General features: G+C 58.1%; 8 protein-coding genes across 8 annotated transcripts; all 8 read left to right on the top strand.

Annotated features, from left to right (window-relative positions):
- Window positions 1-96: 96 nt before the first annotated feature.
- On the top strand, window positions 97-870 carry LMXM_36_6180 (conserved hypothetical protein; the record flags this gene model as incomplete). The annotated part of the gene is made up of 1 exon (XM_003874928.1): window positions 97-870. One exon carries the CDS (start codon window positions 97-99, stop codon window positions 868-870), a length of 774 nt encoding a protein of 257 aa, XP_003874977.1.
- Window positions 871-3,047: 2,177 nt separating this feature from the next.
- LMXM_36_6170 (conserved hypothetical protein) lies at window positions 3,048-4,505 on the top strand (the record flags this gene model as incomplete). Its single annotated transcript, XM_003874927.1, has 1 exon — window positions 3,048-4,505. The coding sequence occupies one exon, from the start codon at window positions 3,048-3,050 to the stop codon at window positions 4,503-4,505; it is 1,458 nt and encodes a 485-aa protein (XP_003874976.1).
- A 2,400-nt stretch (window positions 4,506-6,905) lies between these two features.
- Window positions 6,906-7,883, top strand: LMXM_36_6160 (conserved hypothetical protein; the record flags this gene model as incomplete). Its single annotated transcript, XM_003874926.1, has 1 exon — window positions 6,906-7,883. One exon carries the CDS (start codon window positions 6,906-6,908, stop codon window positions 7,881-7,883), a length of 978 nt encoding a protein of 325 aa, XP_003874975.1.
- A 1,193-nt stretch (window positions 7,884-9,076) lies between these two features.
- LMXM_36_6150 (conserved hypothetical protein) lies at window positions 9,077-10,165 on the top strand (the record flags this gene model as incomplete). The annotated part of the gene is made up of 1 exon (XM_003874925.1): window positions 9,077-10,165. One exon carries the CDS (start codon window positions 9,077-9,079, stop codon window positions 10,163-10,165), a length of 1,089 nt encoding a protein of 362 aa, XP_003874974.1.
- A 4,004-nt stretch (window positions 10,166-14,169) lies between these two features.
- Window positions 14,170-16,464, top strand: LMXM_36_6140 (conserved hypothetical protein; the record flags this gene model as incomplete). The annotated part of the gene is made up of 1 exon (XM_003874924.1): window positions 14,170-16,464. One exon carries the CDS (start codon window positions 14,170-14,172, stop codon window positions 16,462-16,464), a length of 2,295 nt encoding a protein of 764 aa, XP_003874973.1.
- A 1,587-nt stretch (window positions 16,465-18,051) lies between these two features.
- Window positions 18,052-19,017, top strand: LMXM_36_6130 (conserved hypothetical protein; the record flags this gene model as incomplete). Its single annotated transcript, XM_003874923.1, has 1 exon — window positions 18,052-19,017. The coding sequence occupies one exon, from the start codon at window positions 18,052-18,054 to the stop codon at window positions 19,015-19,017; it is 966 nt and encodes a 321-aa protein (XP_003874972.1).
- A 577-nt stretch (window positions 19,018-19,594) lies between these two features.
- Window positions 19,595-20,563, top strand: LMXM_36_6120 (conserved hypothetical protein; the record flags this gene model as incomplete). Its single annotated transcript, XM_003874922.1, has 1 exon — window positions 19,595-20,563. The coding sequence occupies one exon, from the start codon at window positions 19,595-19,597 to the stop codon at window positions 20,561-20,563; it is 969 nt and encodes a 322-aa protein (XP_003874971.1).
- A 3,341-nt stretch (window positions 20,564-23,904) lies between these two features.
- On the top strand, window positions 23,905-24,402 carry LMXM_36_6110 (putative centrin; the record flags this gene model as incomplete). Its single annotated transcript, XM_003874921.1, has 1 exon — window positions 23,905-24,402. The coding sequence occupies one exon, from the start codon at window positions 23,905-23,907 to the stop codon at window positions 24,400-24,402; it is 498 nt and encodes a 165-aa protein (XP_003874970.1).
- Between the last annotated feature and the right edge of the window lie 164 nt (window positions 24,403-24,566).

The following is a 24,566-nucleotide window of genomic DNA, read 5'->3' as shown; positions in this document are numbered from 1 at the left end:
TTCCTTGCGCTTTTTTCTTGGAGGGGTAGCGCCCCTTGCGCTGTCTAAGGCTTCCTGTGCGTGGCTCATGCACTGGCTTCCACTCAAACCGTGTGCATGATGTCCACCGATCCCAACTCGTTTGAGGCGATCAGACCGAAGCTGACGACACAGACGCTGCAAGACATTGAGGGACTCGACCCTCAAAAGTACGGCTTCGGGCGCGAGGAGTGCTGTGGCCCGATCCCGGCCAAGATTATCGGCAGCATGAGTCTGCGGGAGCACATCTTTCTGAACACTCGTATGCCTGCAAGGGAGTGGGACAAGCACACCGAGAACGTGCCGGGCTTTAAGGAGCTGAGGCATCACGTCAAGCACAAGTTACCGGATGCAAACTTTAACGTGTCGCACGTTGACCAGGACACGGAGGACTCGATCCTACACTGTAAACTGGACGATGACAAGAAGGCGGTCATCATTACACAATACAGCGGTGTCTCGGAGCCGTATGAGCTGCCGTGGGAGGTAAAAGGCACACTGGCCGTAGACCGCTCGGGTGAGTACTTTATCTTCCTCTGTTCCCACTTCACACGCGACGCGCGCTGCGGCTACTGCGGCTCCGTCTTGATCGACCTCTTTCGTCATGCTCTCCTCGAAAAGATGGGCGCCGGTGGTGCGGAGCGGGTGACAGTGTGCTCGTGCTCGCACATGGGCGGTCATATCTACGCGGGCAACGTGATCATCTACAGCCGCCACGGTGGCATCTGCTACGGCCTCTTCAAGCCGGAGGATGTGCTGCCCGTAGTGGACGCCATCGCGGAGGATAAGGGTGCGATACCCGAGTCACTCAAGAACCGCATTCGCGGGCAGATGGGGTTCAGCGCATCGTAAGCAACGGTCTGCGTGGAGGCAAGGACGACAAAGAGGCATGAGACAAGGTGGAAGGCAGGGATGCCTGTGTGAAAGGGACGCAGCACTAGGGGGGACGGCCTGTGCAACACCGTGCTTTTTGTGTTGCTTTTCCTCACTGCCGACCGCACCTCTGCAAAGTGTTCCCCTGCGTGTGCGTTGTGTGCGCGTGGAATGATGGTGAGAGTTGCTGTGGGCACGGGGCACGGCCCCTTAAACCCCAGAAACTCGTTGGACACTGCATTCCGCCAGCGCAGCTGAGGCAGTTTCCACTGCCCCAATTCCTCTTCGTCCTATTTCTTCTCAGCTGTGTTTCTCTTGCATGCTCACCTACCACGTTTCCATGCGAACCTTACCCCTCGCGGTCGTCCTCGCAGGTGACACTGAACGTTGTGCGCCACTATCTGCTCTGGCACTGTGTGTGTGTGGGGGGAGGGGGTCGGTCGGTCCTGTCTCTCCTTTGTTCTCTTGTTCGCCCGTTCTCTGCTCCCCCCCGTCTCGCTGTGTCTTGCGTTTTTCATCTGGTCATGTTTTTTTTTCGTGCGCGCACCCACGCGTGTGCGTCTGTGCGTGAGGGGTGCTCTGTGTATACTGCACTCATTTTCATTCCCTGCGCATGATGCCATCCGAAACGCTTATCGTTGTAGTCCCTTATGTTCATCTCTCTCTCTCTGTAGCCCCCCCTCTCTCACCCCCACCCGCCATGGCCAATAGCAACATCGATCTCTGGATCATCTTCCACGGTCGCTGCACACCCTCCCTCACCTCTGACATCTGCGCCACCAGAGAGAATGCGATCCATCAAAAGAGCAGCGCACATTTTTTTATATGTTGTTATGAGCGCATCTGCTGCACTGTAGAAGCAGCCCGTGTGTCTCATCCGTGGAAGTGGTGCGAGGAAGAGTGGCTTCTATTCGGCACACGCTCGTATGCAAGTCCGCGCAGGCGAGTGGAAAGGTGCGCGCAAGCGAGGCCGTCGTTGCGGCTGCTTGCGACTTGCTGAGCGTCTGCTTATTTGTGCTGTGCATGCACGTGTGTGTGTGTGGGTCAGCGGTGGTGATGGAGTGCAATGCCGCCTTTTCATGTGCCCCTCCTCTTGTCTCTAGCGAACACACAGCCCAGCGTGACGGAAGAAAAGGCGGTAACGACCGCCATATTTTGGAGAGGCAGTTGGACGGACTGTTGTGCCTTCGTGCCTAAAGCGGTCTGCAATGCCGATTCTCTCTCGGTGTTGTGGTTCACAGCTCCGGTGTGGTGCACTGCTGAAAACACCGGATGTAACGCTGAGGTGCAAGCATATTCTCGTCGTGCATGAGCGCAGTGTCCGCACGAAATGGCGCCACGTGTAAAGAAGACAGGAAAGAAAAACGAAGGCACGCATGTATTCGCAGAGCAGAGGCAGGAAGTAAACAGACGGAGGACACGGCAACACTCCTTGTGTGTGTCCTGGAATGCGACAATGGTGGGCCGAAACACACCGAATAACTGCATGCGCGACCGTAACCGTTAGGAGGCGCGCGTGTCTGTGCGCGGATGTAGAGAAGATGCAGGGCACCTTGGCGTGATGCGCTTCTCACTCTCTATCACGGAGGAACAACAAGGAGAGATTTGCCGCCTTTCGCTTCAGTCACACAGACGGTGCTTCCTTACGTGTAACTCGCCGCCGCTGCCGCTCTCCCCACGCCCTCATCTTCGGCTTTCTTCTCCCCCTCCCTCCTCCTCCTTTCTCTCACATCACGCGCACACATCCCACGCCATATCCTTTGTTTTTTTTTTCTCGGGGTTGGGGAGGCGGGTAGGGGGAGGTGGCTGCCGTGGCACCTGCCTTTTTCTTTACTGGTGCAACCTTCCTGCTTTCTCCCTTGCTTTTTCGCGTCGGATAAGGCCAGTGACACTTCACTTGTGGTCTAGCCTGCATTTCTCTGTTTGGTGCTCTTTGGTGCTCTGTGCATCTCTCTGCCGTTGTAGGCATCGTGGAGAGTTCGCGGTTGCGCGTGCACGTTGCACGGCGCTCTTTTCTGTAACTCTGTTGAACACAGACCGGTGCCTCTCCTCTTGCTCAGCGTGGGCATCCGCTGACGTGATACCAGTGCTTCCTTTGTTTCCTTTGGCGTTTGCTGTTCGTTTTTTTTTCCTTTACTGCCCTAGATTCACCGGCAATGTCACAGTTGTACAATAGCCTGTCTGAGTTCCCCTACGCGGAGGCGGCCAAATCACCAGCGAAGCGCACTCCACTTACTCAGCAAGGTGTGCCTCCGCCGTGGACCACATCAATTGTGGAGTCGACAACAGTCTGTGCTGAGGACCAAGTGTTTGTCATCGGCGGGTTCGATACATGTACACAGAACATCGTACCGTACGCACGCGTATGGGATGCCGTGACGCATGTGTGGACGCGACTGCCCGACGCCCCGGTCAGGGTCGCCCACGCAAGCGCCGCTGCTCTGCCTGCCGAGGGATCCATCATCTTGTTTGGTGGGTGGGATGGCACGAAGTGCAGCGCAGAGCTCTGGCATCTCCACCCACGGCGCCCCGACGGCGTCACTGCAAGTGCAGATGTGGTGTCCCCGCCGAGCCTCGGAGTGATCAGAGGAGGACGTCCCTCCACCACTCCTACCAGTGCACGAGGACGGTCGTCAAAAGGCGATTATGAGGCCGCGCTTCGGTGGGATCGACTGGAGGCCGATGTGCGTGTGTCTGCACGACCGGTGGGGCGATACGGACACGCGCTTGCTTTTGGATTCTCTGCTCCTACGGAACGGTGGCAGACTAGCCCGCCATCACCACCGGCTGCTGGGTCGCTGCAGCCCTCTGGTAAGGCGATGGGACCTGCCGCTTCGGCGACCATGATCTCTGGTGCGCAAGCGCCGACATCGCTGGAGCCGGTTTTGTACCTTTTTGGTGGCAATGACACCACTTCGCGGCTGAATGACTTGTGGCGGCTCTGGATCGCGCCGTCCATCCAGCTACGCGTCGCGCAGTGGGAGCGGCTGAAGGCGACCCCTGGCGTCTGCCCGTGTCCGCGTGAGGACGCCGTCCTTGCGTTTGACGCGGCTCGGCAGTGCCTTTGGCTGTATGGCGGAAGCACCGCTACTGGCGTCCTCGACGATTTGTGGTGCCTTTCCTTGGTCGGCGAGTCATCTGTAAGCGGGTTCACATGGACGCCTGTCTATCCACTGGGCGGACACCGACTCGCACCAGGCCGGTGGAACCTCTCCACACCGTGTATGCCGGCCGCCGCTGTGGTGGAGGACGGAAGTCTCTACGTTCTATTTAACGAGGCTCCAAAGTCGTCAAAGTGCCTCCATGCGAACGACCGAGAGTCGCTCTACCGTTTCTGTTTGACAACACATCACTGGCTCTCTTGCCCCCTCTGCGAGGAGAAAGCGGCCTCGAGCCGGCCCTCATCCTCCCTGCGAACGTCGCACCCCCTTGCACAGCAGGCAAGCTCATTCCGCGTCGTCGCAGCCTGCGCGTGCAATCGCTTTCTCTTCTGGCTGAAGGACTCCGCGGGTGACGAGGCCTCCAAAACGCAGAGCAGGCCGGCGGTGATACAGGTGGAGCTCAACCTCCTCGACACAAAGCCCACGAAGCGGTGCACGGAGCGCAGTCGATAGTTGCGCAGGGGAGAGCTACTGCTGGCACAGGCTTTGGCAGGTTTCTCATCTACCCATGCCGTCGTCCGTTTATTTTCGTTTTGCGTACGTGGCTGCGCTGGGCCACTACTCCTGGTCACCCCAAGTCGTGCAGCACGCGTTTGGTTGCTTGACGTATCTCCGTCTCCCATCCCTCACCCCTCCCCAAGTCTCGTGCCTCACTTCCCCTTTCCCACCGAAACAGCACCCTTTTGCACGAGCTCTCCTCTTCCCTTTTCTGTTTGTTCGCTGTCGGCCACATACTTTTGGTTTCTTTTTTTTCTCTGTTGCTGTTGAATGGAACACACATACTCACCGACCATGTAAGGCGACGTTATCGCTCTTCTCCCCCACCGTCCTCCTGTCCCTCTGTCCCTCGCGGTTCCCTTGCGTTGCATTTTCCCTTCCTTTCATCCCGCATTTGATATTTTCTCTTCCCCTTCCTCCCCTTTCCGCTTGTGTCGCCTGCCTCTTCTCCGGCTCGCTGCACATCTCAACGACATGCCCCCACCCCACCCCTTTCGCTGCACTCGCCGTGTTGTGTCTCTCTCTTTTGTGTCAGGAAGAACCGCCAAACCACACATATATATATAGCACGCGACTGAGGAAGGAGGGGAGGGAGGGTGAGGGGGGGGGCGCATGCTTACTTCTCGGTGCCCGCTTCCGCCTTCCCAAAGAGTGCACGAAACGGACAAGGATGACGTCACCACGGAAGGGGAGCCTCTTGAAGAAGAGAGCAGAAACAATGGAGGCAGGAGGACTCGCCTTTGAGCTGAGTGCTCTTCCTTTTTCGGTGGTGCTGGTGGTGGGGGAGGGGGAGGTTTCCTCTACCTCTCGTTCTCTCTGTCGATGTTGGCGAAATCGTGTCATATCCTTTCCTTCGTTATACTGATTACCCCTATTTCCGTTTTGCTGTTCTCCTTCTTTGTCACATTAGTATCGGTTCTCTTTCTACACCTTTTGTTTCTGCCCGGCACCCCCCACCTCCCCCGCCTCTCCCCCGTTTGCCCACTCGCCATCCACAGCGTTTCGATCGGGCTTCCTTACCCCGTCTGCTCTTCTTTTTCCTCCTCGTGGTGGGGATGGGACGTGTGGCGCAGGCTGCCTGCGTGCTGACGTGCATCTTCGGTCCTCCCTTTTTTCTCCCTCCTTTTACAACCTTTTTTTCTTATGCAGCGTGCTGCAGCACTCCTTCTTCCTGCAGTTTCTCAGCTGGCAACTTGTGCGCCTTCGACACGCCGCTTCCCCCGCCCCCCTCAAACATAAAGGAAAAAGGCGCTGTCGGAGGATGCAATGAAGACAGAAACAGAAGGGGAAGGGGGCGGAAAGCGCAACGGCGAGACTTGGGGGAGGGAGGGAGGGAGAGAGGGTCGTGGTCTGTAGCCTGACTGCGTTGTTGTTCTCTAAGGTTTTTTTGATTTCCTTTTTGAAAGTACCCTGAGTGGTCTGTCTGGTTGAGGTCGGTCTACCGCGGTGGCGTGGCACAATGTCTGCGCGTGTATGCGTCCAAGTGTGTGGGTCTGTGTTAGGGTAAGGAACGGAGCGAGATGGACCAACTGGGTATTTCTGCTTCAGCTTGGAATGAGTGGATGTAACCACGCCGAATGCCAAGAAAATCGCCGCAGCGGAGGGGACAGGTGCAAGTCCCACGAATGCCTCTGCCCCTCAGTTTTATTTTGGTTGCCACGCAGGGGAGGACATCACCTGCGTGTGGGGCTCAATGTCGAGGCACATATCGGTACTCGTTTGAGGAGCACTGCTCCGCCATCAATCCGCTACATCTGGGGTCTTGGTGGCAGTGGTGGCCCCTCAGCTGCGCTTATCTGTAGCCAAGCTGTCTTCACAAAGGCCACGTGCGCGCACTCATCTGCATGCTAATGTACGCGTGCACGTGCCCCGTCTGGGTATGTGGATCCTCTGACGCTTTGTAGTCACTCTCCTCTTTATCCTTCGCCTGTTTGTGGGCCTGTCGGTCTACCGCGTGTGCCACTCGTGGGCTGCTTCACCGCGTTGCGAACCCAGTCCGTTCTGCACACGGGAAAAGTGTTGGTGTGCTGTTCCTTTTCTTTTTTTCGTAAACTCTCTTGCTTGGACTCACACATAGAGTTTCGGCCGCAGGCACACCGCTGCAGCATGAGCGAGGGTCCGCGAAAGCGCGTGGCGGGAGGTCAGCTGTCCCGCGACGACGACGGGGAGGGGCGCGCCGATGATGAATTTGTGACAACCCCGCAGGTCGCCGATGAGTCGGAGATGGCGAACCGTCGTGTCGTCCGAGTGCGCCGCCCAGATGGGGCGACGTCGTCGGCGAATGCCTTTGCACGAGGTCCCTCCCTATTCAAGGATGTGTCGCTCGGGAGTGATAAGGAGCCGCCAGTTTTCAAGATGCCGTTTGGCGCCGGTGGTGCGAGCGAGGGCACGGCGGCTGCATTTTCGTTTGCGGCTCCAGCGTCATCCTCTAGCCAGTCGTCGTTATACTTTGGGCATCCCCCTACCACTCAGCCTAGCGGATTCAGTTTCGGGGGCAGCACCGCAAGCTCTGCAACCACAGGGTCATCAACGACGCCCAAAGTCCCCTTTTCTTTCGGCGGTTTGCCAGCCGACGGCAGCAGCGCACCAACCAGAATAACTAGCAGCTTCTCTTTTGGCATCAATTCTTCTTCAGTGGCAGCGAGCACGCCGTCGGGTGGCTTTAGTTTTGGATTTACTCCTGCCAAGTCTCCGGCCACCGCCACGACCGATGAGGCCCCAGCGAAGGAACAAGCGCCAGTGACGGCGACGTCGGCAGCGCAGCCGAAGGCCCCTGTCTTTGGTGCCGGCTCGTTTAACTTTGGCGCCGCGGTGAACAGCTTCGTTGAGGCTCGCAAGAAGATGCAGGAGGAGAGGGGTCAAGAATCGGAAGCCGACGGCGAGGGCGAGGACAAGGGCAGTGACGCACCGAAGGACGACGCTGACGGCACCGGCTTTGGTAGCGAAGTCGTCGAGCAGTCGGCGCGCGACGTGTTGGCCACGGCGCCATCAAAGCTCTACTTGTTCGAGAAGGGAGAGGGTGACACACCGGGCCGCTGGGCGGAGCGGGGGGCCGGGGAGGTGAAACTCATTGCCGAGGAGAAGAAGGCGGAGGTGGGGGTTCATGTGCATCGACTTCTAGTGCGCGGCGGCTACGCTCTCAACGCGACCGTTGGCAAAAACCTCTTCACGCTCTCCAAGACGGAGGCGAAGCATCTTATTTTAGCTGTCGCCACCAGCGAAGGCCCACACACGTACCTGCTCAAGTTCACCGGCCCCAACGCTGAGGTGAACACGACGAAGTTCTCGGAGGCAATCAAGAAGATTATACAGGAGGCAGAGAAGGCGGCGTGAGGTGTCGCTGCTGCGGACTGCCTTCCTCTCTCTTCCTCTTCCGTGCTGTTCGCCGCGCTGGGTACTGCGTGTCGTTGTCACGTGTACCTTCGCTTGTGTCGTTGGAGTCGTAAAGCGACGTAAAAGTGGCATGCGCTCGTATGCTTGCCCCTGTGTGCGTGTAGCTGTCTTTAACAAAGAAGCCTACTAACCCATCTCGAAAACAAACCAAGAAACACACACACACACACACCAAAAAAAAGTGCGGTCACTTCACGAAAGTGTGTGTGCTGGTTCTGCCGTGGATTTTGTGCGAGCGCATATAGTTCGGCGCTCCTTTCCCCACCATCCCCACCCCCGCACCCCTTCACCCCAGCTGTGCCGTCGAACTCGCTTAACTCACCTGTATGTTCTACCCCCTCCCTCCTCCCCCTCTCTCCCGCGTGTACGTTTGCGTTCTGGTTACCCACCTCTGCGACCATGCCGCCGCCTCCACTCATGTCTCACTGCAAAACCGCTTATCTTTTTTCATATTGCTTCTTTGTGCGCTTTCGGTGCGTGTACGCGGCCGCTGTCTGACAACCATCATCGAAAGCACACATGGGTTTGTTGTGATGCCACCGCTGGCATTTGCGGCTGATTCTCCGTGAAGCAAGGATACGAGGCACACACACACACACCGCTGCTTACGTCGTTCTCCGCTCCCAACTCTCTCCTCCTCGTCTTTCTGACGGAGTACCGCAGAGGAAGTGAAGAATCGACCTGTGCTATTACCGACGCTGTCTCTCTCTCTGCCGCCCTTTTTATTATTTTTATTATTGCTTCTCTGTAGTGCGCCTGCTGACTCTCTGCCTCGTTGTCCCTGCTTAGCCGTTTCAGTTGTCCTCTGCGTTTGTGTGCTTGGGTGGGTCGACGACGGGCGAGCACCATCTCTCACGATCTTCTAACCGCTGTTCTATCTTCTTTACCCCAGTTTGTGCTGAGGTCACCCAACCCTTGTCTCTCTTTCTCCCCTCTCTTCACTCTTTTATCGTGTTCAGAGGCGGGCACACAAGCCTTTGCGCGTGGCCTTCTCTTGCTGCTCACAGTCATCGACACTGCATCGCGGCAAAGACTGAACCGTGAGCCTCGAGGTCGTGGTGCCTATTAAAGGTGCCGCTCGACATAGAAGCAAAGGTGGCTTCCTCGCCACACGCACCCACCGCTTCGAGCTTATGTTTGCCGCCTCCGGCCCCTGCTCCGACCGGCCTGACTTGGCGGAGCCAGCTAGCTTCTTTGAGGCTTTGCAGATTCTTCGGACCGAAGACCCGTACTATCTGAGCATCACAAGCCCTTCCACAGAACAGGTCGACTACTTGAATGGAGTTATCAAGGGTTTGCGTCTGCAGCTGGATGGCGGAGTAGATGAAGCGACGGGTGACAAGACTGCGTACGAGCTCGCCGTCGCGCTTCTGTGGCACTCCGATACGTTGCTAATCGAGGAAGGCGTGCAGCTGATGGAGTACTTGCTGAAGGAGCGTTGGGACCGTTATTGGTCTATGGCGATCCGCAGTCGACCCAGCGCCGCGGTTGGCGACGACCAAGACGAATATGACGAGGATGTTCGCAGTCAGGTGGTGGAGAGCGTGCCAGACGAGGACGACCGCAACGATGACGAGTGGGTGGACATCTTTGGAAGCCCAGCTGAGGGCCAATGTGCGAACCGCAGTCGTAATGCAGCAGTGGTGCATCCCTGTTCTGCACATTGCACGAGTATCACAATGGCCAAGAGCGCCGCACGCTCGGGAACGCAGGTGATCTTGCGTGGCTCCGCTGTCCAGTTCGCCACGGCCCCGCCACCGCCAGAGAACGAATGCGGGTCGGTGCCGCCATCGCTGGTACGTGACCGCGGACAGTCTTCCGCTCTCACGCAGGGCGAGTCTGGCACGACCGTCAGCTCTTCCTGCGCATGCTCTACTAGTACTGCTGTGATGGCCATCACACTGGGCTTGCAGAAGTCGTTGCATTCGTCCTACACAGGGCCGGACACAGCAATGTCAAGTACTGACAAGCATGCTTTGAGTTTTAGTGACCCGCATTTGCATTACGAGCGTCTGGCGAAGTGCTACTACAACCTCGCCGTCGGCTACACAAAGATCCGCAAGAACGAGAAGGCTCTCTTCTACATTAGCAACATGCTGCGGCTCAGCCCCTGGAGTGAGGAGGGGCTGTTGCTGCGGCGTCTCCTGTGCGCACGCCTGTACGTGCGACACGTCTTTATTTTCTCTTTCCCGCTGCTTGCGATGGGTTTGCTCTTTCTGTAGGGTGGGCGGTGGTGACGTGGTAGGTGGAGGGAAGGTGTCGAAGGAATATGGAGAGAACGGGCGACGAGCCAGGGCTGCGACGCACTGACACGGCGCTGGAGCGACTTGCCGAGGTGCAAGAGAATCTGTGACAGAGATGAGGCTTTGTGGTGTCCCGACGCTAGCACGTGTGTGTGCGTCTGTCTGTCTGCCTGTCTATGTGTGCGTGGCTTCGCGAATACGTGTGCTTCGCATCGCGCACCGCCATTTCCCTGCCCCAACCTCCCACTCCCCTCGGCCCCTTCTTGCATACGCTTTGTTCTCTACCCCTCTTGCTACATGTATCATTGGCAATGTTCTTTGGCGGCAGGGGAGAGAAGGCGTCCTTGATGCATCGCCTCCTGTGGTCACTCCCGTTACTCTTGTTGTTTTCTTTCAGCCGGCGCTTGCTGTTGATTACTGGATCACGTGTTCTCTGAGCTCCCGCCATGGCGCCGCAGAACGTCATGCGTCTTGTTCGTTCTTTGCGTCCTTGGTTGCTGTCGATGATCTCTGTATACCCTGCCACATTTTGTGCCTTTTTCAGGCTGCAACTTGCCCTAAAGTAAAATGACAGCTGCAGCCTCGACACGCCTTGCGGAACTCCCTCCCGCGTCATTTCTGTTTGTTCTCTGTGCGAACCTGCGCTGATCGCCGACTGCCGCATCGGTGGCCTCTCTTTCTTTTCCCTCTGTGTGATCCACTGGGAACAGGAGACGAATTCGTCCGTGCACGTTGAGATGCTCGCCTCTGTGCGCACGTGTCGTGTGAGGGCCGCGTAGCGCAACACTGCCCGTACGCTTGTCTTCACGCCGCGTACTTGCTGCCGTTGAGCACACACATGCACACACTCATCGCATGTTGTCCTTGTGTTCTCCATTCTCGTCCATCTTCTGTCCGTCTATCACTGCCCAAACACAAAACTGACGCCGCTCAGCAACTGAGGGGGAAGCATGCAAACAGAGAAGGAGCGGGACAGCAAAAAAGGAACTCCAGCGCATTCTCGGACGCCGGTGCTCCACTTGATTGGCACTCCCTTCGCTACCACCATCCTCTCTATCACTGCACGTTTTAGCACTTGTTGATACTCCGCGTTGCCTACCTCAACTGCTCCTCACGACGCACACGAACCCCCAGAGAAGTACACCCACACACAAGGGGGGGGAAGGAATCCGTTAGGTGCGGACACGATGCTGCGAGCGTCCACACCACTGCTGCGTCTAACCGGCCTTTCCTTCGTCCTTTATCGCCGCTCTATGCCACGCGGTGGCGTAGTGGCGACACCACATTACGCAGTGCACCTTAGCGCCTTTGCAGTGGGCACCACGTCAATCTCGTCTTTTCATCCTCCACTGGCGTTGTGCGTACGGCGCAGTAGCACTACAGCGCGGTCAAGCCGGTGGCGCTCGTCGAAGATCGCGCGCTCATGGCGGGAAAGGAGGGCCTCGTCTTCATCCGCTGCGGTGAAGCACCAGAAGGCATCGAGGCCTAGAGTGGTTCCAAAACCTAGGGGGCAGTCAACAGGTACCGGTATGAAGACTCGCAAGAAGGCTCGTGGAAGTCCGCAGAAGAAGCGCCTCAGCGCCCACCAGCGACAAGCAATGAAGTACAACAAACGCGTCGAAGCCATTGCTCGCCTCTGGAAGGAGCAGCAGCAACAGCAAAAGCAAAGCTCTAGCAAGAGACTAGAGAAGTCCCTCTCGTCACGGCTCAAGTAGTGGAATGAACACGATGGCGACAAACAGCTCTTCATCTCTCTCTCTGTGCATGCGTGCCCTCGTTTGTGTGTATGTGCGTGTTGCGCTCTCGAATCGGCACCTTTCACTTGCGCACGTGACTTCGCCTTTTGGCGCAGCGTCACCGCTCCATCTAAGTTGTCCCCTTGTTGTGTAGCTGCTCATGAGGCTTGTACGCCTTGATGTTTCCTTGTATAATTACCTTTGCTCAACTTTTCGTTTTAGGTGTGTGTGTTTTTGTGTGTGCGTGCTCCCTTGCACTGGCGGAGGCACACATTCGTGTATTTAGGTCGGATTTCGCCCCGCGCTTCCTCCTCGCTGCCTCGCCTCAGCGCTTTTCGGTGAATAGGGGACCGTTGGTGTGCGTTCTTGCATGAACCTGCCTTGGGTATGGCGTCATTTTACCAGCCCGGTTAACTGACGGGCGCCCTCTCCTATCTTCTGCTCCATTCGCGCACAGCTGTTCCCCCTCAACGGGCCCTCATGCTGTGTATGTGAGGCGAGCACAAGAGGTAGCAGTCGGAGCGCACAGGAGGAGGAAGGGGTGGGTGGGGCACATCGGGGCCCCCTTCGAGGAGTTGCGCAGTCTCGCCCACGTTTCTTTCCCTCTCTTCGCACACCGTGGGCCCTGCATACGCGGCGCTCACATTGGGCACCCACAACGGTGTTATCGTCTTGATCCTTGCCTGCCTGCTCTTTTCTGCTCTTTGTTTTGGGAGAGCAGATGTCGCAGCACCCACTCCAGCAACAACAGCACAACATGAGCGGGGGAAAAGAAGACAGAACACGAACACGCGCGTGCAACCGCACTGCTACCTGGTAACATACCTCCATTCTGGAAACGTTTGGGGCCATGGAAGTCATGATGGCCACGCATGTACCACACTCACTCACCGCTCACTTTTCTGTGCGCAGGTGCGTTCTTCTAGCACCGCTCTGGCACCGCTTTTTTTTTTGACAAGAGGAGGTGTTACCTTTTCGGCACACACGCACGTCCGAAACGAGCGAAGCCGTCCTTTGCTCCTTCTCTCTCTGTGGCCGCTGTGGTGGTCATGACTGTGCTACCCCCCTCCCCCAGTGTGTGCCCTCATCAAAATGCTTTTCTTCTCACCCCACGGTTCCGCACCACCTCCGTTCTCTACTCTTCACTCCCTCACCTGCGTACTCTTGTGGGCACACATCCGTGATGACACACTGATCCTCTTTTTCTTGCGTGTCAGCACTCTCATGCGACATACTTCACGCAATAGTAAAATGCTGTTCTCACCGAAATGCGCAACTGAATAGCAACACCACCTAGCCGTCACTCTCCTCCTCTCCACCTCTTTCCATCGCCGTTCTCGACCCCCTCCCCCCTCACCCCCCCCACACACACTTCGATCACGCACTCTTAGTCTCCTCCTCCCCGCTGAGGAAAGAACACAGGTGTGGGGGACAGTGCTGCTGTCCGGAGCGGCCAGAGTTTGCGCGCCGTTGTGACCACCTTCTCCCTTTCAATTTCGCATCGGACCTTCGCTCGCGTGTGGCGCATTTAGTAGCGTCTCTCTTTTTTCTTTTCGTCTCCTCCTCCCACCCCTCCCATATTTATTAGCGCTTGTTGTGGAAATCGTGTGCGTGCGTATACAGAGAGGCGGCACTTCGCCTTCTTGTTGCTGCTCACCTTCTGGCCTCTGTTATCTCTCCACCTGCATTCGTACGCCGCCCGCGGCCCGTCGATTCCACCCACCTACGCATTGCCCTCTGCCGCACCCTTCCGCTCAGTGAGCAGTATCTGCCATTTTCATTTCTTGCTCGGCCCCCACACGACTTCTTGAGCCTCCCTTCCTTTGCGGCGACGGTGCGGCTGTCTTCTGCGCAGTTCTCTCTCTGTGGCTTCCGCCGACTCTCCTCCTGTACAACCGGAACCGATTCTCTCATATCCTCCCCGTAACTTAGACGGTAAAAGGCATTCGGGTTATACATGCATGCATGACTGAGCTTTGACTGTCGCATGACTCCACCGCCGAAGCCCTGAGGGCCGACCTGTGACGATCATTCACCACCTTCGATGGGCAGCGCACGATCAACATGGTAGGAGGCACAGCGGGAGGCATCGGTGGCGGAGCTGCGCGACAGCCACCTGCGTCAATCTCGCGTGGACCGTCGCAAAGCGCCTTGGTCGAACGTACCGTATCATCACCGGTCCTCAGCAGCGACACTGCTTCGAGCTCTCTTGATGTACCCCCCATTGAGCCCCTTGTTGCCGCCGAGATGTCAGTGGTGTTGCCGCTCTGGGGCGACGCGTCTGCCTCACACTCCGCGCAGGGCCGCAGTGAGGTGCAGAGCATCGCCACCGTCTCGTCCGAGTGGCGCACCTCCCTCGACTTTGCACAGCAGCTGGACATCAAGGCAGAGAAGGAGCTGCATGCACTGTGGTCGGCGCTGTGGGCTGCAACTCACAGCGAGGCCGCACTGCAGACCGCCTTGGAGAGTAGGCGAACGTCGTGGAACCCGTATCGCCCCGTCCGTGGTGGGCCAGAGGTGAAGGCGGAGATTCTGCACAGCGAGGTGGTGGAGTTTCACGCTATGGTGCCGACCGACAGCTTGTACCTCCGCGGCGTCGCCGCGCAGCCAACCGCCTCGTCGCCTGGAGGCTCCGTTTCGCCGAGGGACTCAATTTCCAGAGTCAGCAACTCATGGGTATCGCCCGTCTATCCACACGGCACTGGAGGGCAACGGAATGCCGCGAACAGCAAGGCAGATGCGGAAGAAGTTCTGGTGATGGATGGGCCGGCTGCTGCGGTTGTTCGGTCACCATCTACGCCAGTCACCTCGCTCACCCGCGGCTCCTCCTGGTGGGCGGTGCGCCGCGCCGAGAGCGAGGCGGCGCTTTTTCACTACATGTGGGAGGCTGTAGTCGTTCCCTACTACGCATCCATGCCTGCTGCCTTCTTTTCGGCTGCGTTGCCCGGCGACGGGGCAGCGACGCAGACTAGCGGCTCCTTAATGTCGTTCGTCCCGCGCCGCGAGGAGTGGGAGGACAGGGAGGCGAGCGGCATGGTCACCGCCTTTGGTGAGACCCGGGAAAAGGTGCGAAAGTGGAGCTTTGAGGCATGCCGATTCTCGTCCTCTCCGCCGTCAATGGACGTGTCGCCGGTGCAGAAGCGCGACCCTTTCAGTATCGGCAGGGCGCGGTTTTCAGCGTTGGCGGCAGTGCGTGCGCAGCGCCCGGGCAGCGGTGGAGCTTCTCACGTCATGGGATCGCGAGACCTCGACATCGTCTCGGAAGACTCCCTCGAGGTCGAGGTTCTGGAGGAGAGTCAGGGCAGCAGCCGTGTACCGCCCAGGCACGCCACATCGCCGGTAGGGAAGGGAGGCGATCGAAGCGCTGCGACTGCCGGCGCGGCTGTAGCCCCAGCGGAGCGCAGGGGCCAACGCAAACAGCGTCCCTCAACAGCCTGCTTGCATATCCTCACCACCACACCGCTGGATGTCCTGGCGACCGATAAGCCGCCACAAGGATCGACCCATGCCTCGACTTCGACGCAGCAGCGTGCCGCGTCGGCTTACTCTGAGAGTGTGCAGATCGCTGGCACCTTATCTGCGCCTCGCAGTGGCGCTGCTGCCTCTGTCTCGATGAGAGGCGGGCTGTTTAAAAAGGCGTCAAGCAGGAAGGGGGTCCCGCTCTTCCACACCACCGCAAAAGTTTCAGGGAATGCGCCGAAGACTTCGTCGGTGTCACCGCCGCGCATGGCAACGCAGCCACCGCCTTCCCGAGTACAACCGCAAGCCGCTGAAGGGGTGCGTGCAGATTCGCCTGTGGCGGTTGTGGCGGCCGGGGATGACCACAAGCCGCCGCAGCGAGTCCACCCAGCCTCAGGGCTGACCCGGGCGCGCGGCGGCCGCACTACCGCAAGGGCCGCGCGCGGAAAGGCCTCCCCAGCAGCGCGTAGCGCGTCACGCACTGCTTCTTTGGCGCGCACATCGCATGCGGATCGTACCACGGTGTCGCCGACCACCAGCACGAACGCGTCTGCTCAGCATGCATTGCAGCTGCTCGATCTGCACAGCCGGCACACGGTTCGCTCGCCGGTGCTGCAGCGTAATCCATCGCTAATTTCGAAAGCCGCAAGGGAGATCGAGAGGGGCACGTCGGCAAAGGCAGAGCCGACGCCTCCTGAGGTGCCGGCACCCCACCCCCAGCGGTGTGGCTTTGTGTCCCCCATGCAGCTGCCTTGTCGCAGCAAGCGACGACGACACGATGAACAGGTGAAGAAGCTGGTAGAGTCTGAGAGGGACGCTCCGGTCGGCTTTGACTTGTCCGAAAAGATATTACCAAACTCGCAGCTGAGGCCCCCGCGCGAGGTGGCCGCGCATTCTGCGTCCACAGAGCGGCATCGTCCGACGGCGCCGAATTCGCGAGGTGCGGCAAACGCCACCGCCTCTCCTGCCGTGCGCAACTCATCGATTAGCGCTCGACAACCGGGCAAGGCACCGCAGCGGTCGTCTTCAAAGGCGAAGGCCGCTTCAGCGGCGCAGAAGCGCCCCACCACCGCGCACCGCTAATGCGCAGAAGCGCACCACGCTCATAAGGAACACACTTTTACATGAGCTTTTGTGGCACCAAGGCTCTCCATGCTAGGAGCGAGGCAAGAACCGCTATGGGACGGGCGGCATTCCCACGCCTACCCCCGAGTACTCGTCACTCGCAAGAGGGCGGCAAAGAATGAAAGGAAAAACAAGCCGTCACGGGGACAGCTGGGAGTGTACACGCAGAAGACGGTTGTCGACACCCCTTGACGTCCGTGCTTGTGCGTGCGTCTGAACTTGTGTGGCGGCACGGCGCAGTCGCGCTCCACACAGCAGATAATGTTGCACTTTGGGGCTGGTGCCTTGTTCCCCCCTTTTCTGCCTGTGGCTACACGCGCACAGGCTGACGCGTTGGGCACTTTGATGGCTTTCACAATCCGTTTCTTTTTTTTTTTTCGCTGCCCCTTTCCGACATACTTTCAATGGTCACTGTTGCTCTCTCACCTCGATCCCCATTCATCTTGACGGGGACGCCATCCTCCTGCAGCTCACCCACCGGTGGCGTACACAGACATAGACATTCATTGAGGTCACAGGATCAGGGGTGGTTACTCCTTTGCCTCAAACGTGCACTCCCCCTTTTCCGCCTTGGCCAGCAAGTGTGCACGGCCTACACACGTACATGGTCACACAGATAGAAATGCGTTAGCCGGCAGACTAACAAGTAGTTCCATGAGTACCCGGACCGTGTGCCCGCACTGCGGCAAGGGGGTACGTTTTGATGCGATGAAGGCACACCTCGACTGTTGTGAGGAGCCCGTATCCCTCACCAAACCTCAGCAAGGCTCCCCTGCGAAAAATTCGATGCCGGCGGCAGCTGGGAAGCCGGCATCTGGGGTGGACTATTACCACCGGCTGAATAAATTGAGCTGTCTCAGTCGCCCGAGCCGCAGCACGAGCGACTGCGGTGAAAATCGCTCCAGCGCATCCCCAGTGAGGGAGGATGCTGCTGTGACGCAGCAGCTCATGTACTCTTCATCCTCTCTCACGGTTGATCTTGCCGCATCCCGCTTCCGTGCATCTGTGCCGTCGCGGGAGCACGCCGCCGCAAAGCCGCGAAGGCGCCTTTCTCCATCCTCGGTGGCCAACCCAAACGCTTCTGGGGGCGCAGCTTCACTGCCGACTACGCCGCCGTCGCCGCCACCGTCGATTAAAGTCAACTTACGGAGCACCAGCCGGGAAACCGATGCGACGTCGAGGGTCGCAGGTGTAGGGTTGCATTCAGCGTCCGGCGTGCGGTCTTACAGGCGCCCCCAATCAGCAGAACCACTTACTGCTTCCTCCGCTGCAGTTGCTAGGTCCGCGTCAAGCAAACCGCACAGCACGACAGAGCACATCGCCAGCACCGCTGCGAGGGGTCACCGTGACGCTGCGCACAGGCGATCGTGTGGTACTACAAGGGAGACGGAATCGCTTCGTCGCCACCCCGCTAACTCTGTCCGTGCAGCTCCACCCGGTGCACACACAGACACGCTGGATGGTGTGTCCGCTGCAGCGGAAGATTCGGCACTGCCGAGCACGATTGCTGAGCTCAGCTGCGCGCACTCAGCGGCACCCACGGCAATGAGCACGAAACGTGCTCACGAGACCTCCATAGCCGCGTCGTCGGCAGCCTCGGCTGTTTCGTCCGTAATGTCGTCGAAGCGCCCAACGCCGCAGCTGAGCAGCTTTGTCATTCGCCTGCGTGGGGCCAAAGGATTCTCTTCTTCAGCTCAGAGGACGGCTGAGAGCGACTCTTGTGTGCCGTCGATGAGACTACACGACAGCGACGCCGTTGGCAACACTCAGCAGCCAATCGGTGACATGTGTGCGGCATCGTCGTTAGGATCAGCACCCACGGCCATGACGCAATTGAAAACGTCACTGTCGCAGATGCAGCGGCTCGTCCGACTGCAACAGGAGCAGCTCTCGGCCCTTCTTCGAGCCCACGGGGACTTGCAGCGGCAGGTCACCGCTCAACATGGAGCCTACAACGAAATTGTGCAGCGCTCGATGAGCCAAGGTGCGGAAATGGAGGCTGCGCTTCAGAAGCACACCGCTCAATGGCGGCGAGAGCAGGTCGCGATGCAGGAGAGTGTCGCCGCTCTCTGGGATATCGTGTCAGATGTACATCAGCCACTGCACGTCAAGACCCGATTTCCGGCGAAGATCCTGGCGGCATCACACCAGGCTGAGGAGAGTGCCTACTACTCTGATATTGCCTCCTTTATTCAGCCGGACGTCACGGCTCCTTCGTTTCTGGCCGCATCGTTGCTTCCGCGCAAGGACGGCCCGCTTCCTTCCGCGCAAGCGTCTGTCTCGGCGTTTGCGAACGGATCCAGGCACCCGTGTGCGCCTTCATCCCCCGGCGCCATGAGCTTTGCCTCTGCGGTGCTAGGACCTTCAGCGACAGCTGTTCGCGCTGCACCCTATAAGATGGATATTCAGCAGCAGCAGGAGCATCGTGAGTCCATGGAGGACCGGGTAGTTGCAATGTTGCACAGGAAGCCCACTGTGGTCGTGCGCCACTCGGCATGGAGGCAGCAGTGACCGGGACGGGACATACGTCGCCTTGCATCCAGGATACCACGCTTTCGCGCGCACGGGCTGCCCCTCCAGCAGCGCTAGGCAGGGAGCTTCAACATGCGTTGTAGAGACGTTACTTATCCGCAACAAACGATTCACAGAAATGTCCGAAAGACACAGGACCATTGTCTCTGGCGAAGCTTGAAGCAGAGGTGGGAGACTTGGGACCGTACGGTGCTCGGCGTGCTGCCCTGCTGGTCTCCGTTGTGGTCCCTCACTTGGACCTCTAGTGTGTTGCCCTCGCCCATGACTCTCTGACTCTCTCCTCACCACTTGTCGTTCTTTTCGTGAAACGGTCATCGCGTCGCCCGTTTCGACGACTCGGTCTCTTAACTGCCCCGCCATCCACGCGCACACACTCATGTGCATGCACAAACGTGTCGGGGTTTTTGGGCGATGTACCGCAAGTCCCCGCTCTGCAGTGCCGACCTCTGGCGTTTCTCGTGGGGAGGAGTGCAAGAGGGGGTTTTCCCATCTGTAGACCGGCGCTGCCGCATTCGATTCTCTCACAAGCTGCGCAGCTCAGCGGCGTCGCGCGGTGATGCCATCACCCAAGTTTCTGTGCGCCAAGTGCGGCGTGGAGCGGGCAGCAGTGAAGCGGCCGCGCAACGGGCAGCTGCTGTGTCGTGAGTGCTTCTTCGTTGTCTTCGAGGGTGAGATTCACGACACCATTCAAGCGGAGCGCCTCTTTGCGCCTGGTGACGTGGTCGCCTGCGGAGCGAGCGGCGGCAAGGATAGCACCGTCCTCATTCATCTGCTCGACACGCTCAACAAACGACACGACTACGGCATTCGCATAGAGCTTGTTAGCGTCGATGAGGGCATCGCTGGCTACCGTGACGATAGCCTTGAAACGGTGAAACGCAACTCCACGTGCTACGGCCTCCCTCTGCACATCCTATCGTACCACGACATCTTTGGCTGGACGATGGACGACATTGTGCGCGTCGTCGGACTGCGCAACAACTGCACCTTCTGCGGCGTGTTTCGCCGCCAAGCCCTAGAAAAGGGGGCGGTGCTGGTCAAGGCAGACAAGATCGCGACGGGCCACAACGCCGATGACATGGCAGAAACCATTCTCATGAACCTTCTCCGTGCTGACGCTCCGCGGCTGTCCCGCTGCACGAGTGCCGTGAGCGCTGGCGAGGGTATTCTGCCTCGTGTGAAGCCACTCAAGTACGCATACGAGAAGGAGATCGTGCTCTACGCGCACTTTAAGAAACTGGACTACTTTACCACCGAGTGCACGTACGCTAAAGAGGCCTTTCGAGGCACTGCCCGCACGCTAGTGAAGGATTTGGAGGCTCTGCGACCCCGCAGCATTGCGGACACTGTCTACAGCGGCGAACACTTGGAGGTACAGGAACAGGAGGCGGTGCCGGCGAGCGCGCCAAAGCCCTGCGAAAAGTGCAGTTACCTAACGAGCCAGCGCCTCTGCCGCGCTTGTGTGCTGTTGGAATCGCTGGCGCGCGGCGACCCCTGCGCGGCACTGAGACGAACAATGTTGTGAGGCAACACGACTGCTAAAGAGTTGTTCGGCCACCCATGGATTACACACGTATATATGCTCGCATTCGCGACAACCGCGTCTTCTCTCGGTTGTGATGCGCGGCCTACACTTCTGCTACGAGTGTTCCCTCCGCCCGCTTTTAGTAACAACTCACGAGTAACCAGAAGAAAAAACGGCGAGGTGCAATTAGCCACAAGCACGACAGAGAAAGAGAAAACACAACAGAAAGGGATGAGCTCGTGAGACGCGATGGTCGCGCGCGCGTGTGTGCTGGCCAAGCCAGCAGCGCTTCTTTCTTATGTTTTGTTCTTGTGGTGTAGCCGACGCCTGAGGTGAACTCGTCTTTGGCCTGCCTCCGTCTCGGCCTTTCACAGAGCTCGCCATCCCAGAGTCCACACCGATAGGCGATACAGCTGTAGTAGCTGCCACTCTGTAGCGCTGCCTGAGTTGCGGAGCGTTTCTCCTCTTCTGCCGCCTGCCCTACGCTTCCCCCACCCTCTCTGCGCGAAACGTGGGTGTTCCCTGTCTGCACTGCCTCCCTTTCATCCAACTTCCTCTGCTTTTCCTCGGCTGCGCGTCGCCTTTTTCTGTATTTTCGCACGTCTCTTCCCCGCATGCCGCCATTTGACCTTCTCGCTTCCGTCGCCAGCTCCTCCTACACACGGTGTGGGGACGTGCGTGTGTGCTTGGCATTCGTGTGCCCTATATGCTGTACTCCCATTATAGATGGCGTACATACACAATGGACGTGTCGTGGAGAAGAAGCCCTTCACGGTGCAGGGCTTTCTCCTCGCGCTCTGGACCGCGCTCTCTCTCTTTGCACAGACGCTCTTCACGACCCAACCAATAGGACAGGTCGTAGAGGAGCACCAACACCCTGCGCCTCGGGCGGCAAATGCGGCAGCCGACGGCGGCGGCATACTGGGCTCGTTGCGAGCGATGCTGAACCGCCGCGGTGGCGGCGGCCAGGCGCTCGGCGGCGGGAGGAATAGCGGCTGGGCTGCCGCCGTCAACCGCCGCGGTGGCAACGTGCATACACTGCCTAAAGCACCGATTTCCGGTGGTTGCGCCTCTGGCTGAGGGAGGTAAGCAGGTGAGAGCTGATCGCAACACAGTGGACGTACCTGGCAGATGGAGTCAAAGCAGGGCGAAGAGCTTGTCCGTTGATTCGGACATACCCTGGGTTTCTACCTACACACCGCGGCGTTTCTGCCATGCATGCAGCCTGTGTTTCTGCTCTCTGTCTCTCTCGTACGTTTTTCATGTGTTACGTGCTCACGTCAGATAGGGACTGACCGTTTGTGCGCTCGCGTGTGTGCCGTCGTGTTTTTCAAGGCACGAGCGTCGCTGCGCTCTTTTTTTTCCACGCCCTCCTCATGCTCGGCTTTCTGCGTTGTTGTTCCTCTGCGTTGTCTGTTTTTCTCCTGGCCCATCTTTATCCTCTATGTGCTGTGCGGATAGAGGAGGCAGAGAGATTGAGAGACAGACGGCGCCGGCTTGCTCGCTTCTGTGTGTGTGTGGCCGTGCTTATCACACGAAGAAGAGCAGCATCGCTGTCATGAGGGCGAGTGAGAGAGGATATTTGCCGAGGCGAGAGAAAAAGGGGGCTGTGGAAAAAAAAACGGCGCAAACACACGCGTTTGTGCATCAGACCCACGCACGAACACAGTTGCTCCTCTTCTTTCTGAGCATCTCACCTGCGTTTCCACCGCATCTGCGCGCGCTTGTAGACCGTTGTTGCTGGAGCTGTTGCTATCGTTGATGCGTGCGCTGAGCCACACAGGCACATGCAGCGACATTGCTGTAGAAGTAACAGAATCATCTGTAGCAACGCGCCACAGGCAGGCAGACAGCCAAAAAAAAACGAGTATCCGTTTCTACTACTTTGCTGATTATGGACCTGTAAGAGAACTGGCGCATCGCCCTCTACTTCGTACTTGCCGTATGCAGGTCTTCCCACTCACCCTCATCGCTGGCGACCACTGTTCTTCGCCAACAGCCTCCCCTAGCACCTCTCCTCGCTGCGTTGTGTTTCTACAAGTAGACCGCTGCAGCGGCGCAACAGCCATCGAAACATATGTAAAATGGAGTTGAACGAGCTAGTCGAGTGTATGACGAAGGACTCGTGCGTGTGCGCATCATGAGGCGAAGGTCCATGTCCAAGAAGTCGAAGAGAGTGAGCGTTTTTTTGTTCGATGACTCCTCGTGGAGAAACCCGGATCTCATGTGGTCCCACCTGGATGATACTGACACGCACAAACAGCGTATTATTGCCTTCTCTGGCCACACACGTCCGCGTCTGCCCACATCAGCACTCGTTTGAGCGACAGCAGCCGTTGCCGCTTTTCAGTCCCATCTGACTCCCCCTCCACCCCCTCTTCTCTTCCCCCCCCATCCAGTGGAGCGGGGGGTCTCCTTCGATGATATATATATTAGCTCGTTCTTCCTTTGGTGACCCTGTGTTTTTTTTTTCGTGTTCTGTCTTTTTAGTTGTTGTTCACCGCTTACGGAACGTACCGCTCAGTTTCTGCTGACGCTACCTCCGTCATGTGGGGCGATGATCAGGGGTGCACCGCAGACGAATCTTTCTTTTCTTCGATGCTGAGCCGCCGTCGTTTTTGCTCTGTGGGCTCGGGGCGTCCCACCCCGGAGCACCTCCAGGATTCCCCTCCCGTCCTCTGCAATATACACTTCATCGCTGATCGTTGCAGCTGCGTGGTGTGCGATGTCTTCGTTTTGTCGTCTTGTGGTCGTTCTCATTCTACGCTATTTTCCATCCAAGGAATCGAATGTCGCTCTCTTATCGAGACGGACTTTTCATGGCAACCGACAGCTGAGCTCCTTGTGCTCAGAATGAGCCACCGTTGTTACCAGACGCGGTGCGAAGGTCTCACTATATGTGCTGGATCTGTGCGCTCTCTTACGTGATACACAGGCCTCGACTTCCCGCTACGCGCGAAAGTCCTCTCACGCAACATCCATCTTCGACATGCCGTCCTCTTCTGGTTGCCACTCCGTTGGTCGTACCCCTCGCTCGCATGCCTATGCCATTTTTACCCTTTTCTTCTTGCATCCTCCATGGTGCTATCGCCTCTCGTATCATACAACGTTAGCATACGCACCCACATCCACACAGTTGAAGCACGCGTGTGTGTCAAGCTCTTCGAGGCATCGAATCGTCCACCGCAGTGGTAGAAGTGGTTCACCCAGGAACGGACTCAGTGTCCTCCCTTTCTCCTAAGTTTCCTCGAACACCTTTGAGAGAGTTGCGTGTCCCTGCTCTCGCTACGGCGTCACCTCTCAACGGCTCGTTTTAGAGCACCGGTCTCGTCTTCTTACTCATGATCAACACCGCCTTCTCCACAGCGGATGGCCGGCGGCTGCCGCGCGACTTGACGGACCAGCAGAAGCGGGACATTGAGGAGGCGTTCCGCGTGCTCGACGTCAAGGGCGTGAACACCATCACGCCAAACGACCTAAAGGTGGCACTACGTGCGCTCGGGTACGAACCAGACAAGGATGCAGTGCGAAAGCTTGTGGCGGAGATGGATCGTGGCGGCGTCTCCAGCAACCTCGTTCTCAGTGAATTTGAGGACGTCATGCGCCAGCGCTTCTTTGCCGAGGACAAGGACGACGAGGTGGACCTCGCCTTCCCGCTGTTCACAGAGGGCAAGTCGGAGTTCATCTCTCTCGATGACCTGAAGCGGGTAGCGGCGGAGGTTGGCGAGGATATCCCGGAGGACGTGCTGCAGGAAATCATTCGCGAGTGTGATGTACTCGATCGCGACGACCGCATTTCCCGTGAGGAGTTCAACAAGATGTTGAGGTCAGACAAGTGATCGCCGTCGATTTTGCGACGAAATAAAGGGCAAAGGAGGAGCGCGTGTGCCCTAACAACTGCCTGCCACTACTGTCCATTTCTTTTTCTGCTCATGATGTACATGTTAGAAGAGGCTGCCAGTGCTCCATACGAGGTGATGCTGGTATGTGTGTGTGCGTGTGT

This window comes from Leishmania mexicana, chromosome 20, assembly GCF_000234665.1.
Source record: "Leishmania mexicana MHOM/GT/2001/U1103 complete genome, chromosome 20".
NCBI lineage: Eukaryota > Euglenozoa > Kinetoplastea > Trypanosomatida > Trypanosomatidae > Leishmania > Leishmania mexicana.
This window is presented reverse-complemented; position numbering and strand designations above follow the sequence as displayed.